General features: G+C 39.3%; 1 protein-coding gene across 2 annotated transcripts in view; it reads right to left on the bottom strand.

Moving 5' to 3' along the window:
• sptlc1 (serine palmitoyltransferase, long chain base subunit 1) overlaps positions 1-17,522 on the bottom strand; it is an 81,561-nt gene that overhangs the window by 48,391 nt on the left and 15,648 nt on the right. For both annotated transcript variants that reach the window (XM_062031082.1, XM_062031084.1), the window contains exons 3-7: positions 9,935-10,029; positions 8,776-8,869; positions 8,554-8,626; positions 3,505-3,637; positions 3,152-3,281 (exon numbers count right to left, since the gene is read on the bottom strand). In XM_062031082.1, coding sequence (XP_061887066.1) covers positions 3,152-3,281; positions 3,505-3,637; positions 8,554-8,626; positions 8,776-8,869; positions 9,935-10,029 — 525 coding nt within the window. The remainder of the gene's footprint in view (positions 1-3,151; positions 3,282-3,504; positions 3,638-8,553; positions 8,627-8,775; positions 8,870-9,934; positions 10,030-17,522) is intronic.

The raw sequence follows: 17,522 nt of genomic DNA, 5'->3' as shown, positions 1-17,522 counted from the left end.
AATGACATGATGGCGTTGTGTTCAATTTGTTCATCCTATGAATACATATTACAGTCTCGTTTTTTTTACATTGCCTCTTAGAGTGGTCTTAGGCCATATTGCATATTGTGTATATTGTGTTGTTTTTGTATATTGTGTGGTTTCTTCTTTTTAAAAAAAAATGCAAAGCACCTTAGGGAAGCAACCTAAATTTCGTTGGACCTGTAGCTGTACATGCACAATGACAATAAAGATCATTCATTCATTCATATGGGACTACACTTTTTTTTTTTTCTCCAATAGTTCACAATCATTATGAACGACCGATTTTTTTTTAATAGTGCATTCTAACTCGTAAATAAAGTAAATAAAAATCTGCTTGCAGCGAAGCCAATGGGAGGTCCTCTATTCCGCCCATAAAACCCAATAAACAGCCATCCAAAAACCGTCAACAATATTTAATTTACATTTCGTGATTTGAAAATTTACAAGGTATTAGTGATATTGTTATTATAAGCGCCAACGCAGACAAACTATTTATAGCGGCGACGTAATCACACAGAGCTAACTAGCTTATGTGGCTAGTTAGCTCAGTTTCTTTGCAAGGATTATGAGTCATTCTTTATCTAAATGAGAATATATGGACATTCTAGCAGTCGACATCCTAACGACAGCAGACCTAGTACAGTAAGTGATGTTTTCTTATGTTTGTTGGCTCTCAAAGTCTGCAGTGAGTAATAATCAATGACAAAAATGTTTTATGTAATTAATGTGCCACGTATGCTTAAAATTATCAAAATACGCAAATATTATATGTTATTATAAATGTGCCTGTCACTACGTTACACATATACTGTACTTACATCATGTGTATAAAATATAAATGTAGGTGTTTGAATGTTTTTAAGGGCTTTATAGGCAGAATAGAGCGGCTCCCATAGTCTTCATTGTAAGCGGACTTTAGTTTAACTTTATCACATAGTTAAGCATGCGGGCCGCTCGCCTTTACGGAACCTTACAGTTTGTGGAAGACGTGGCAGAGCTTCCAGCAGAGTGCTGCATTGCTGGAGAGAGGAAGCCGGTTGATTGCTACACAAAGTGTGGGCACCTTTCTCATGATGCGTCCCCAAAATGCAAGTCATCGCATGTAGGAAAAGTTGTTTGATGTTGAATGGTAGAAAATGTCCAATGCGTTGCAACATTAAAGGCCTACTGAAACCCACTACTACCGACCACGCAGTCTGATAGTTTATATATCAATGATGAAATCTTAACATTGCAACACATGCCAATACGGCCGGGTTAACTTATAAAGTGCAATTTTAAATTTCCCGCTAAACCTCCGGTTGAAAACGTCTTTGGATGATGACGTATGCGCGTGACGTAACCAGTGAAACAGAAGTATCGGTACCCCATTGAATACAATACAAAATAGCTCTGTTTTCATCTCATAATTCCACAGTATTCTGGACATCTGTGTTGGTGAATCTTTTGCAATTTGTTTAATGAACAATGAAGACTGCAAAGAAGAAAGTTGTAGGTGGGATCGGTGTATTAGCGGCGGACTACAGCAACACAACCAGGAAGACTTTGACTCAGATAGCAGACGCGCTAGCCGACGCTAGCCACCGATCGCACGGATGATCGTGGTGAAGTCCTTCGTCCTTCCGTCGATCGCTGGAACGCAGGTGAGCACGGGTGTTGATGAGCAGATGAGGGCTGGCTGGCGTAGGTGGAGCGCTAATGTTTTTATCATAGCTCTGTGAGGTCCCGTTACTAAGTTAGCTTCAATGGCGTCATTAGCAACAGCATTTTTAAGCTTTGCCAAGCTGGAAAGCAATAAGCAGTATTTACATGTCCCTAGTTTAATAGTATTGTTGATCTTCTGTCTATCCTTCCAGTCAGGGATTTATTTATTTTGTTTCTATATGCAGTTAAGCACGATGCTATCACGTTAGCTCCGTAGCTAAGTTAGCTTCAATGGTGTCGTTAGCAACAGCATTTTTAAGCTTCGCCAGGCTGGAAAGCATTAACCGTGTATTTACATGTCCCTGGTTTAATAGTAATGTTGATCTTCTGTCTATCCTTCCAATCAGGGATTTATTTATTTTGTTTCTATATGCAGTTAAGCACGATGCTATCACGTTAACTCCGTAGTTAAAGTGTTTCGTCGATGTATTGTCGTGGAGATAAAAGTCACTGTGAATGTCCATTTCGCGTTCTCGACTCTCATTTTCAAGAGGATATAGTATCCGAGGTGGTTTGAAATACAAATCCGTGATCCACAATAGAAAAAGGAGAGAGTGTGGAATCCAATGAGCCAGCTTGTACCTAAGTTACGGTCAGAGCGAAAAAAGATGTGTCTTGCACTGCATTCTAGTCCTTCACTCTAACGTTCCTCATCCACGAATCTTTCATCCTCGCTCAAATTAATGGGGTAATCGTCGCTTTCTCGGTCCGAATCTCTCTCGCTGCTGGTGTAAACAATAGGAAATTATGAGCAGTCCTTCCTCCGGTGTCGTCACGCTACTTCCGGTAGGGGAAAGGCTTTTTTTTAAAATCAGAGACCAAAAGTTGCGAACTTTATCGTCGTTGTTTTATACTAAATCCTTTCAGCAAAAATATGGCAATATCGCGAAATGATCAAGTATGACACAGAATGGATCTGCTATCCCCGTTTGAATAAAAAAAATTCATTTCAGTAGGCCTTTAATGCATTGTTGCAGATAGATGCTTTTTGCGCATGTCATGCCATGCATGTTGCAAGACGAGCGGGTGAAGTGTCCGGCCATGCTGGGCGGTTTGGCCACGGTGTCGAGTGTGGTTGGATGTGAGGCTGAAGAGAGAGAGGCAAGGCATGCGGGCGTCTTCAGAGGTTAAAATGTGTGCCTGTTTGTTGTTTGTCTGTTGACCAACAGACAAACCGTCCGTTGAGTGACCACTCAACGGACGGGGGTGTCACTGATTTAATATTCATACATTATGTTTTTTACTAATATTTTCACCATCGACCGGTAGGGTCCCAAAGATCAACTCGATTGCGTTTGGCGGGTTGGCGACCTCTGACCTGGAATAATGTATAATTGTGAATAATAATCTTGATTTCAATTACACGCAGGCACACACTTACACTCAAACTTTCCTTTTCTTACTGTCTCATGCATGTACTAACCTTCTGATCTTCCAACTCTTGTTCCTTTAGAAGCTTCTCCAAGTCATCCATGTCATTGTGCTTGAAGTACTTGATGAAGCTTCGAGATGCTTGAAGGCCTTTCTGGATGGAAAAGCAGGCTGCTTCATCCCTGAGTAAAAACCCGAAGACACAAAGTCAAATGCTGATACCAGAGCAATGTGTTAAAAGTAGAATATGTTCCGTGAGAGAATGGCAGCTATCTTCAAAGTGCTACCAAATAGAAAAGGGATACAGCTGGTATCAATCTAAGTCTACAGTCTACTGCTCACTGTTGCACAAATACACAATAACTACATGGTTTACAATATATTTGGCATGGAGACATTGCTTACACAAAGATGATGTCCCCCCTCTTAGAGTAAGCAGGGATTGCACTAGCAATAGTAGCAAAGCCGTACGAGTAGATGATCGCCTCTTCAGTTTTCATGAACTCGGCTAGTCTGCTCTCCAACTCCAAGTGAACATCTGGAAAAAATGGAGGAGGTTGCTAAGATGTCAAGTTGTTTTTGCTCTTGTATTTAAAGTGGAACTGCACCTTTTCTCTGCATTCTAAATCGTAAAACGTCTGCTACAAAAAGGCGGCAACCAATGCAGGTATTTGGGATACTATTATTCCACCTATAAAGCCCTCTAAAAAACCTTGAACACTGTTTTGTATACATTCTGTAAGTATGTATGTAATGTAGTAACATGCACATTCATGATAACATGTAATATTTAAAGTATTTACCAAATAAAAAAAATAGTGCAGTGGAGAAAAACACCACAACAGAGAGAGAGAGAGTACACAATAGCTACGAGAAGCTGGGCTGTCTTTGATTGACAGCCATGAACACCAATCATTGCATTCTGCCGTCAAAATCGGGTAAGCCCATGCAATAAGGTGGTCCTGGTTATAAACTCAGTGAAATCAATGTCAACAACATTAATAGCAGACTCTGTTAGAGCCTTGGAGTGACATCATGTCTTCCACCCCCGTCCCCATTGTGGACTCCTTCCGTTTCTTGGGCACCACCATCACCCAAGACCTCAAGTGGGAGCCGACCATCAGCTTCCTCATCAAGAAGGCGCAGCAGAGGATGTACTTCCTGCGGCAGCTGAGGAAACTTAAGGTGCCGACCGAGATGCTGGTGCAGTTTTACTCAGCCATCATAGAGTCCATCCTGACCTCCATCAGTGTGGTTCCCCGGCGCCACAGTCCAGGATAAGCATAGACTGCAGTGCATCGTACGTGCTGCTGAGAAGGTGATTGGCTGCAGGCTCCCATCCCTCCAGGACTTGTTCTCCTCCAGGACCAGGAGGCGTGTGGGTCGGATCACAGCTGACTCTTCTCACCCTGGACACAAACTATTCTCCCCTAAACCCCTCAGGCAGGAGACTACGCTCCATCCAGACCCACACCTCCCGCCACCTGAACAGTTTTTTCCCCTCGGCCATCAGGCAAATGAACAATAACTCCTAACAGTAGCTCCTTGAATTCCTTCTAAGTCTATAACATGATCTGATAGCTCAGTTACAGCTCTTTTTAGTACCAAATATGTGTTATATGTGTTTTATGTTGCACGATTGCACCAAGAAAAATTCCTAGTTTGTGAACCCGTTCTCAAATAATGGCAATAAAACGATTCTGATTCTCGTTCTGATGTTTCAATCCAGAACATAAAACGTGACTTACAATGTCCGCTCTCTTGGACTGACTGGGACTTGTGCTGCGTTCCATTTGTTGAAAGCCAAATAGTATCAAGCTGGCAGTGTGTGAATTTTCAAAGTTTACCAATTTTTCAGCTTGGTGCCAGAAACTTGTAACTAATTAGCTCAACAATTTTTTTGCGGGTATTTTTTTTTTTTAATCGTTTATTCAATTATTTAATGTTTTATTGCTCTTATCGTCTTATGTGCAGCACTTTGTTCAACATACGTTGTTTTAATGTGCTATATAAATAAAGCTTGACTTTACTATAAGTGAGATGCACAATTAATAACCTAGCATTAACATGTATTAACTCAGGCAATACAGCAGCAGCAGAAGCAGCTCAAACTCCTTTTTCTTCTTCTTTATTTTATGGCGGATCGCAACCAACGTTATTAGCAGCTCAAGCTAGTTAGTAGCTTGTTGCTAGCTACTCGCTAGTAGACAGAGGAGCAGTGTGAGCAAAGCAATGTGTCACAACGTCATAAAAGTAATTCCTCTGTGTTTCTCTTACAATACCAATGTTGCAATAGCTTGGTTAATATGCAGGTTACGTCATGTAAATGGAGCATTGTTGGATGTTTTATTTTATGTTTTTAGAGTGCTTTATTGGCGGAATAGGTGAATCCTATCACAAGCATTGTTAGCCGCCTTGTACTAGCATTTTTTTTTACCAAAGAATGGTATGATGAATTTTTACTGAAACTAGACATGCTATGTCTCAAATGGAATACTTCCCTGAGTTTGGTCCTGGGTGGTTGAATGTTGACAGTGTAATAACTGTCATTACCATCGATCACAATATTTTTATTTACCCATTTCGGTTTTTTCTTATCTCTATTTTTTATAGTGAATGCAAACACTTGACACAGCATTATTTGAATTATTTTAAAAAAACTTCGTGTTGATCACTACTCGTGCTAGCAGTTTTTCACTAACAATGCAGGTAATGGGGATTCACCTATTTTGCCTATGAATCCCTCTGAACAAACATTAAAAAACCGTCAACAACTCTCCATTTACATGTCGTGACCTGCTTATTAACTAAGTGGCATTGTTATTGTAGGAGCTAACACCAAGGAACAATTGCTCATAGCGCCTCAGGCTAATGCTAGCTACTGGAGTTGTTGCTGCTGCTGCTGAATTGCCTTTGAGTTTGGGAAAGTTAATGCTAGGTTATAAATCATGTATATTAGAAGTGTGTGGCTATAAGCGTTGATATTCCACACACTACCAATTAAAAATCCGGACCAACTGAAGTAGTGGATACTAACGCTCATTTCAGAGCTGCCGACATTGCAAAGAAGGCTTAGCAAGATGATTGTTTGCTATTCTGAATTTACAACGGGAAGCACAAGTCCATATAATCAGTCAACAACCCAGTGAGAGCAAGCATTGTCTGTGACTGTTTTATTATGTTCTTATTTTGTAAATGAAACGTTTAGCACTAGTGCTACATGATAACGCTACGAGAATGGCTTTGTGTTTCATATTTACAACACCAAGTCACCACTCTCTCGAACCCCGCCTAGTCCAACCGTTCACCCTCTCTTCTTGTCCGCTCAGCTTCTAAAACCTGTAGCTCAATTCCTTTGTATTATCATGGTCAAATGTATAAGGTTCTGGATCATCAATTTGTCTAAAGTAGTTATTGATTGCTCTCACAAAGTCGGCCATTATTACTAGTAGCAAGTTCCGGTAATGATTACAATTATTAAAATATTGTGAATAATACAAGTTTTCATGAATGTGCATGTTACTACATGTTACAGCATTTTTATATATACATATATACACATATATATTAATATATATATATATATATATATATATATATATATATATATATATATATATATATATATATATATATATATATAAATTTGAATTCCCATTACCTACAAACCTCGTTTCCATATGAGTTGGGAAATTGTCAATCAATCAATCAGTTTATTTATATAGCCCTAAATCACAGTGTCTCAAAGGGCTGCACAAGCCACAACGACATCCTCGGTACAGAGCCCACATATTGTGTTAGATTTAAATATAAACGGAATACAATGATTTGCAAATCATTTTCAACCCATATTCAGTTGAATATGCTACAAAGACAACATATTTGATGTTCAAACTGATAAACATTTTTTTTTGTGCAAATAATCATTAACTTTAGAATTTGATGCCAGCAACACGTGACAAAGAAGTTGGGAAAGGTGGCAATAAATACTGATAAAGTTGAGGAATGCTCATCAAACACTTATTTGGAACATCCCACAGGTGAACAGGCTAATTGGGAACAGGTGGGTGCCATGATTGGGTATAAAAGTAGATTCCATGAAATGCTCAGTCATTCACAAACAAGGATGGGGCGAAGGTCACCACTTTGTCAACAAATGCGTGAGCAAATTGTTGAACAGTTTAAAAAAAACCTTTCTCAACCAGCTATTGCAAGGAATTTAGGGATTTCGCCATCTACGGTCCGTAATATCATCAAAGGGTTCAGAGAATCTGGAGAAATCACTGCACGTAAGCAGCTAAGCCCGTGACCTTTGATCCCTCAGGCTGTACTGCATCAACAAGCAAAATCAGTGTGTAAAGGATATCACCACTTCGGCTCAGGAACACTTCAGAAACCCACTGTCAGTAACTACAGTTGGTCGCTACATCTGTAAGTGTAAGTTAAAACTCTCCTATGCAAGGCGAAAACCGTTTATCAACAACACCCAGAAACGCCGTCGGCTTCGCTGGGCCTGAACTCATCTAAGATGGACTGATACAAAGTGGAAAAGTGTTCTGTGGTCTGACGAGTCCACATTTCGAATTGTTTTTGGAAACTGTGGACGTTGTGTCTTCCGGACAAAAGAGGAAAAGAACCATCCGGATTGTTATAGGCGCAAAGTTGAAAAGCCAGCATGTGTGATGGTATGGGGGTGTATTAGTGCCCAAGACATGGGTAACTTACACATCTGTGAAGGCGCCATTAATGCTGAAAGGTACATACAGGTTTTGGAGCAACATATGTTGCCATCCAAGCAACGTTATCATGGACGCCCCTGCTTATTTCAGCAAGACAATGCCAAGCCACGTGTTACATCAACGTGGCTTCATAGTAAAAGAGTGCGGGTACTAGACTGGCCTGCCTGTAGTCCAGACCTGTCTCCCGTTGAAAATGTGTGGTGCATTATGAAACCTAAAATACCACAACGGAGACCCCAGGACTGTTGAACAACTTAAGCTGTAAATCAAGCAAGAATGGGAAAGAATTCCACCTGAAAGCTTAAAAAATGTGTCACCTCAGTTACATGTAACCAGTGGTGAACATGCCCTTTCCCAACTACTTTGGCACGTGTTGTAGCCATGAAATTCTAAGTTAATTATTATTTGCAAAAACAAAATAAAGTTTATGAGTTTGAACATCAAATATCTTGTCTTTGTAGTGCATTCAATATGGGTTGAAAAGGATTTGCAAATCATTGTATTCCGTTTATATTTACATCTAACACAATTTCCCAACTCATATGGAAATGGGGTTTGTACATTGTTAGTGAAAACTTGCCAACACGATGTGCCTCTCTAGAACATACAGAAAAGGGAAATACATGTATGTTCTTGTCCCACATAGGGATAGTAAAAGAAGGGCAACACTGCAAAAAAAGTGCAGTTTTCCTTTAACACAAAAGGCATCCACTACCAAAAGTTCCATAGAAACCCCTTGGACCGCATGTTCCAACGCCGTATTTCTTCAGTGATGACAGTGCCTTTTGCTGAGAGAAGAAAATTATTTAGACAAAGAACATTCATAAGAACAATGATAAAATGATGAAATAAAAAAAAGGAATGAAAAGGTATAGCACACCTCCAGTTGACAAAAATAACTATAATATAATTGTGTGGATGTATTTGAACTACTGACCTTTACTCTCTCATTATCCAGGACACCCAGGAAGTTAAATGATGCAAAGTTAATGCACTCTTTTCCATTTATTAGCATTTTGTGGCTGGGAGGTCTAGAATTGGAAACACAATTCAAAGCAGGATTTATAATGGTAAAACATATATTATTAGGACCATAAATTTGATGTGTTTTAAATGAGTTGTCAAACTGCACATCATTAAAGTTTAACAAATTAGAGTGCAGAGTGTTACGGCAAGAACACTTTACGCAGACTATACTAATATTCACAATCTACATCTACATTCATTAATATTCTCAATCTACAGTACATCATCAAAGGTTAAACAATTTGTCCAAATCCTATGTAATGACTAATGTAAAATATTTCAAAATATAATATGTACTACATGAAGTGATTTAAGATATGCTATGCACTACATAGTGTGATTGAAGACACAATATGTAATACCGTATATAGTGATTTAAGATATGATATGTACTACATAAAGTGATTTAAGAAGTAATATGTACTACATAAAGTGATTTGATAAGTGATATGCAACACATAAAAGTGCTTTATGATGTAATATATACTACAGATTTAAGATGCATACAACTATTTAAGATCAATGACAAGGGGACCACTTTGACTTTTATGCTAATAAAACCTGTTCTGCATCTTACTAAGAGCCAGCGTATTATGTAGTGGGCATGCATAACACATGCACATTTTTCTGAAATGTGCAAAGGACAAAAGAAATGTAAAAAATAATCGTCCACTGTGGAGGACGATGGCTGTCAACAGGCTACATATATTCAAAGACAAAGCTTTACATTATTAGTTACTAATATCAACATTTCACCTTTTTCTCGTCACAATATCCCTTTTTCCTTTATTTTTTACATTTTTGCTGCATAAATAAAACGAGCGGTGTCCCATACTTTAGACACTAAACGTGTCTAAACACGGGGAAATATTATAAAAAAGACCACCAAATACGCTCTCCGAGGGCTAGATGTTTGGTAGGTGCACGACTGCATGTCGCTCTAAGCAAGGAGAAGTAAAACTGGCGAAGTGAAACAAAAAGTGTAAAGTGTATTCAATGATCAAAATGCAGGTTGGCAGGTGTGTAATGTTATCAGTGGTTGAATGTGTGAGAACTCTATGCATGTTTACCCTGTGACAACATCATAGGTCATGGAGGAAGTCTCTGTGGAAAGAATTGGAGCGAGAGGTTCTGGCTGCCATTCCTCAATTAGATCCTCCTTTTCCTGGAGAGTACAATATCAACAGTCTTTTTCCACACAAGAACTTATGCACACACTCGCACACACTTTACACTGGTTTAGACTGAGACAAACTGTATTGATCCCCAAGGGAAATTGTTTGATGCACTAGAAAAGAGGAAAAATATCAAATAAAGTACATTAAACAATAGGGCTGCACTATTTATTCGACATTAAATCAAGATTTTCATTAGTGCAAAAAAAAACCCGCAAGGGGCTGAGGTTTTGGTTTTATTTTTCTCTGCCCTCACTGGGATTTGAGTGACAGACATGTTCCCCAATCAGAATTGTTGAGCCTTGCGTTTGTTCGTCTCTCGCTTCAAACAGGGAGAAACATGTCTCGCTATCAGCACCTGAATGCATTTAATTAACAGTAGAAATAACTGAACGCAATGAGCACTCTTCTCAGTCATTCACAATCTTGGTATCGGTGGGCAAGGAGCTTTTTACGTATAAAATATAAAAAATTGCAAATCGAATCGCAATATCAATTTTGGAGAGAAAAATTGCAGTTAGGTTTTTTCTCTAAATTGTGCAGCCTTAATGAACAATGCTAACGATACCAAGGCGATTGAATATGATGAAAAAATAAAAATAAAAATGATGCTGGCAGCTGTTCAAAGTACCCTAAAGCTGCCAAAAATTATTGGAGAATGCAGGCAATGTTCCCTCTAATTTTTCATGTGTGTGAGCAAACGCAAAAACTCCCTGAACATTCAGTGGAGCACACGTGAGCAAAAACCGGACGTGCACATGTGGCCATACGAGCCACACCGGTCACAATCCTGACATCATAACAATTTAAAAGTCTTAACTAAATAACAGCGGTAATTTTCATGATATTATCTTCTAATATAAGTGATTTGGCCCACTTTCAATGAAGGTAACAAAAAAAACTTTGTTTTTTATTAGCTATGTACTAGTTGGTGGGGTGAGGGTCCTATTTTGAAAATAATTTAGACCCCTTTTAGAGATCACATTTAGTTCCCCTTAAAACATTCACATGTTGCACAATGAGATGTAAGCATGGGATAAAGTGTACATGTAGGAGCCTAAATACTATTTAAGTTAATTTACATTTTATGGAAGGTGCTTTATGTTTATTCAGCCAAAAGGGGGCTATTTACTTTATTTAAATAATACGAAAATGGATATATTAGATGTTTAGAATAATTCTAAGATACACTTTATTTGTAATTATTACATTTACAAAGTAAATGTACATTTATATATACATATACATTTCTCACTCGAAAAAGAAAAAATCTCACCCAGTTTCACCGCTTGTTCTTCTATTTGAACATACTCCGACAGCCATTCCATCTTAAAAGAACCGCATTTCTTTTTTACAATAGCTTTGTGAGTGAATGTGTCGCTGCCCGTTCGTTTCGCCATGATAAGGGGTTAGCATTTGCGTCTCGTAACTCCGCCGCACTGTTGTTAGCTAGCTAACCTGCACGGCGCGAATGGGCAGGGTTCATATGCAAGCACTGTCAAATTGTTAATGCTATAGTCAATATCAATAGTGTCAATGCTATGATTGGCTGCGTAGCGTAAGTGAACCGAATCGTATCATTGGCTGGACACCTCACTCACTGAGTTACGTTGCAAAATGGTACAGAAAACCAAATTATTATTATTATTATTATTATTGGTTTAAATGATTAGATAAGATTAGGACTAATATTAGATATTAATTAATATGTTTATGTTGACTTTTATTTTATGCGCTGCATAGATTTTCTTGTGCGCTGAGAATGTGCGAGCAGTGAATCGCGCACTGCTCGCACATTCTCAGCGCAGTTTACAGGGAACATTGGATGCAGGCACTCAGACTTTGCGATTTTGGACTATATTACAAACTTGGTGAAATCTGGAGACGCCGTCTGCGCTGATGGTGAAGTATGATACATTTGAGGACCAGAAATAGGACAATTAGAGTGAAAAGTTTATATTTGTTTTCTCTTGGCCAAACACAAACGTTATAACCTGGATTGTTTTCCCTGGCTGCAAGCGACATGTGGCAAGGTCGCTGCTTTGAGACGCTCCCAGAAGACAGTGCAGTAAAGAGGCAACAAACTCCTTCCCTGTCTCTCATGGACATACACCAATTGTTTATTGACTTTTGTTGGACTGACTGGCTGTGCTATCACGTTTGCGAGAGCACCAAGGTCGCAGAACAAAGACACGCTGCAGGTTTACACACTCATATGCATCCACGAAAAATACACGGCACACACACACACATACCCCACCCTACATCCCATGCCTTCAACGCTTCACCCCACTTGGTATGACAGAAAACGGAGCAGCATCCCTAGTAGCTGGCAGCTTCGGGCCAGATGCCGCCCCCTCGCCCCTCGTTCGAGTTGTAATATGTATAAGTGCTTTGCTATCCAGTTTTTTTGTCACTCCAGATTGGGCCCCCCCAATAGGAGCAAAGTCTGAGATCAACTTTTTTTTTACTTATCCTGCCCCAGCGTCTACCTTTTTCTCACCATTTACAGGGCGCCGTAAGTAGCGACCCACCAGCGCTCCAGTTTTGTTACCCTGTACAATGTGTGTCTAATATTGAACGGGTTTGTGCTGATAATGAAATTTCATTGTACTTGTGACATTAACAATAAAGATCCATCCATCCATAAAGATAGAGAAAAAGAACAAGTTTATTGACTTCAATGGTGGGACGCACAAATTTTCGGGACTTATGATAATACACAACAGCAGAAACCAATAGGTAAGAAAAGTTGGTTTTGCATAATATTGCAAAACAAAACGCCAGATTGTATGTCTTCTAATAGGTGCCATTCTGGGGTATACACACAGAATAGTAATACATAATGTTGCACAGTACGTCTAAACAACGGTAGCTGTAATGCGCTGACAATCCAACAAGCGATGCAGCTTTGTAGCTTAACAAAGTCGTACTAAAACATTTAGACAGATTTTGAGCGCCTTGTGTAATGTTCTATATTCTCAATGAAAAATCTAAATTCTGGGCTTGCTTGCTTACCTGTACTTGCTAGCATCATTTATTGAACAGGAACCGTCAGCCTGCATTCCACATGTATTTCTTATGTATGACTGCCGTCTACTAGTCACACCTATCATTACACCATGAACCAAATAAAATCGCTTCGAGGTCAGTAAGCACAACCAAAATTAATCCGTACATTAGGCACACCGGGTTATAAGGCGCATTGTCGATTTTTGAGAAAATGAAAGGCTTTAAGTCCGCCAAGTAGTCCGAAAAATACAATATTATTTGTTACAGAACGGTGAGGTATTGTACAGCTGGATGCAGTCTGGAATTAGAGTTTGGGTATGGGGGTAGAGGGAATTTACATAACTTGCGCATCTATGGACACGTGCACGTGCACAGCATAGCCACCCCTAATGCGGGCAAGACGTTCCATCTTTTTGGAACTTAGAGACGGCCATTGAATACACAGCCCAGCAACTCCTCTCCTTTCTGATTGGCCACTTTTAACACCAACTGTCTCTTGGTCAGAGCCAATCGGAGGGGGCATGTGTGTCCTTGCTGAAGATTAGGGTCTCAATATTAGTGTATTTTGTCATCTAATATTATGTTTTACACTACAACCTATTAAGCAATGACATTACTGTTTATTATTATATCATGTAAACGTAAAAAAATTGGGATCTTTAACAACAACCTTTAACAACTTGATGTCATCAAAGATAACTTATTTCGACTGATAAAATGTTTTTTCTGGATATATGCTCCCCAAGTAATTGCAATGTTGCATTGTATAGACCAGGGGTGCCCATTACGTCGATCACAAGCTACCGGTCGATCGTGGAGGCTGTGTCAGTCGATCACCAGCCAGGCATTAAAAAAATAGTCCTAAAAATTAGCGATCATCAATCTTCACTATGACGTGACTTTCATCACTTGATTGACATTCGCGGCACCCGAGGATTTTGTGAGATGACGCTGGCTGCTGCGAGCTCAGTATTAAAAAAAACAACGGACAGGAAAGCGAGGAACACTTTTTATTTTAACAGACTCCCGCACCATACATGCCGTCAAAAGCCTTAAGACCGACCGCACAGTTCCTGTCTTCACAATAAAAGGGCTGCTCTATCCTGCCTGCGCTAACAAAATAAGTCTCAGAAAGCTAGCGCACATAAACGAGGAAGCTACGGAGTTTGCCATCATTGTATTTATTGTCAAGTGTTTAAAAATGAGTATGGAAGCTGGACAAATAACATGCCAAAAACAACCATTGTCATGTGGTATTGGACAGAAACGAGGACTTTTTTTCACCTCCATAATGTAAATTCGAAAATGTGGAAGTTATCAGCACAACTGTCAATCCTGTCTGATTCCAATCAATGCAAGTCATTAGAATCAGGTAATACACTAATTTATATTCTTGTCTTCATGAAAGAAAGGAATCTATATATTATGGTTATGGTTTGAGTTTATTTCAAACATGCTAAAGTTACAACATGATACATGCTTGTATTCTTATTAAACACCTTTCACATGTTATCAAAAAACGACTGTTTCATAAAGAAAAATATATATTTATAAATATATCTACACATATAAATATAATATATATATATATATATATATATATATATATATATATATATATATATATATATATATATATATATATATATATATATATATATATATATATATATACACATATATATGTATATATATATATGTATATGTATACATATATATATATATATATGTATATGTATACATATATATATACATATATATATATATATATGTATACATATACATATATATATGTATATATATATACATATATACATATATATATCAGTGGTGTGCCGTCACTAGAGGCAGGGGAGGCACGGCCTCACCTGCCATCATGGAAAGAAAAAAAAAGTAAAAAGAAAAAAAATTAATTAAATTGTTATATGTATCCAGTGATTATACTAAAGTTATTTTCCATTTAACTTCACCAGTTTTAGATTATTTTTATTTTTATTTTCACATTTGCCGTTCAAATACTGAGAAGAGACGGTGCGGTGATCAGCAGCCAGTTGAGGCACGTCACTGATTTGTGCCTCAACATGGATTGTGCACAATGACTCGGCTAACTGCTGGCCTGCTGTGCAGTGAGACCGTATTGCTTTATGAATTATACTATACATTTCCATAGTTTAGTTAGCTGAGGTATATAATGTACAGTGTATTTTGTCAACAACTGTATGTGTGTAACGTATTTCTTGTGCTGAGCGATCATAAAACTGGAGGCTCGTCTCATAACCCCGCCTCCTGGTGCCAAGCACCTCCGCCGCAGAATGCATCGCCCGACGGGAGCGCCACACCAACCAAAGCCCACACCCAAACCCTCCACGTGCAAGACCGAATCCACCCAAAAAAAGTCACTAACAAGAAGCCAAAAAGTGCAAAAACAACAATGCTCGCGCGGCGCGCCGGAGGAGCCGTAAACAGGGACAGAACATTAGGTACACCTGCAGACTGCTGCGCGGATTTCATATTTCATTCATTCACGACTCTTCCAACACGAACACCACTGCTCCCGCACTTATAAGTAGAGACAAGATGGCGGCGCATGGGTATGCTGCGGCTCACTAATGCTCTTGGGAGTGTAGAGCAATTTGGCAAAAAACACCCGTCATTTCTGTCAATTTCATGGCTGGCTCAAAGCGTGAACCCTCTGTGATCACATACGACCGACAGACAATTCTGGATGTGGATGGATCGGGTCGTTATAGACTGAAAGATGCATGTACGGTGGACCTCCTCGCTAGCATGGGAATACTTCGTGGGCTACATCGAGCGGCCTTTGTAGCAGCGGAGTCAAGTGCTAGCGAAGACCGCCAATGGAGACGACATAAGCGGTGCGAGCGGAAGCAGAAGCGGGGATGCCGAGCGGGGCTAACAACAAAGAAAAAAGCTAACCAAAGAAGCGTGGAGTCTCCGGGTAAGAAGCCATTTAAACTACAACTAGCCGGCGCCAGGCTGGATAATCCCTGCACACATAGGAATTCTCTTAGAATAAAACACAACTCACATAATGTTTTTTCTTTTGTGACCGTGTCAGAGGCAGACATACATTGTACTGAGGTAGCTTACTATGATGCCTTCAGTTTATCGCAACATCAAGCAAACAATCTGAATATCCCCGTCGTATCAATTCCTAGATATGGTCGAAACTATTTAAAGTGCAATACGCATAATAAACGCAACATTATTAATATTGCTACTTCGGATAATTTCAACAAACAATCCTCAAAACAGCCCACTACCTATAATATGGGCTTTTTAAACATAAGATCATTATCTTCCAAAACGTTATTAGTTAATGAAGTCATTAGAGACAACAAACTTGACGTCGTTGGTCTCGCCGAGACCTGGCTCAAACCAGACGATTTTTTTGCGCTAAATGAGGCATCTCCTCCTAACTATACCAATACACATGTTGCCCGGCCTCTTAAAAGGGGAGGGGGTGTCGCACTAATATACAATGAAAACTGTAATCTTACACCTAACCTAAATAATAAATATAACTCGTTTGAGGTGCTCACTTTGAGGTTTGTCACACCGCTGCCTCTCCACCTGCCTGTTATCTACCGCCCCCCTGGGCCCAATTCGGACTTCATCAGTGAGTTCTCAGAGTTTGTTGCTGATTTAGTGACGCACGCCGACAATATAATCATAATGGGGGACTTTAATATCCATATGAATACCCCATCGGACCCTCCATGCGTGGCGCTCCAGACTATAATTGATAGCTGTGGTCTTACACGAATAATAAATGAACCCACGCATCGCAACGGTAATACGATAGATCTAGTGCTTGTCAGGGGTGTCACCACCTCTAAAGTTACGATACTCCCGTACACTAAAGTAATGTCCGATCATTACCTTATAAAATTCGAAGTTCTGACTCATTGTCAACAAACTAATAATAATAATAATAATAATAACTACTATAGCAGCCGCAACATTAATGCTGCCACAACGACGACTCTTACTGACCTACTGCCTTCGGTAATGGCACCATTCCCAAATTATGTGGGCTCTATTGATAACCTCACTAACAACTTTAATGACGCCCTGCGCGACACCATTGATAGTGTAGCACCGCTAAAGCTAAAAAGGGCCCCTAAAAGGCGTACCCCATGGTTTACAGAAGAAACTAAAGCCCAGAAATTATCATGTAGAAAGCTGGAATGCAAATGGCGTGCGACTAAACTTGAGGTTTTCCATCAAGCATGGTGTGATAGTTTAATAACTTATAAACGCATGCTTACCTCAGCTAAAGCTAAATATTACTCAAATCTCATCCACCTCAACAAAAATGATCCTAAATTTCTGTTTAGTACAGTAGCATCGCTAACCCAACAAGGGACTCCTCCCAGTAGCTCCACTCACTCAGCAGATGACTTTATGAATTTCTTTAATAAGAAAATTGAAGTAATTAGAAAAGAGA

This window comes from Entelurus aequoreus, linkage group LG21 (genome assembly GCF_033978785.1).
Source record: "Entelurus aequoreus isolate RoL-2023_Sb linkage group LG21, RoL_Eaeq_v1.1, whole genome shotgun sequence".
In the NCBI taxonomy this organism is placed as follows: domain Eukaryota; kingdom Metazoa; phylum Chordata; class Actinopteri; order Syngnathiformes; family Syngnathidae; genus Entelurus; species Entelurus aequoreus.
Note: the sequence above shows the minus strand (reverse complement) of the source record. Positions and strands in the feature narration are given on the sequence as shown.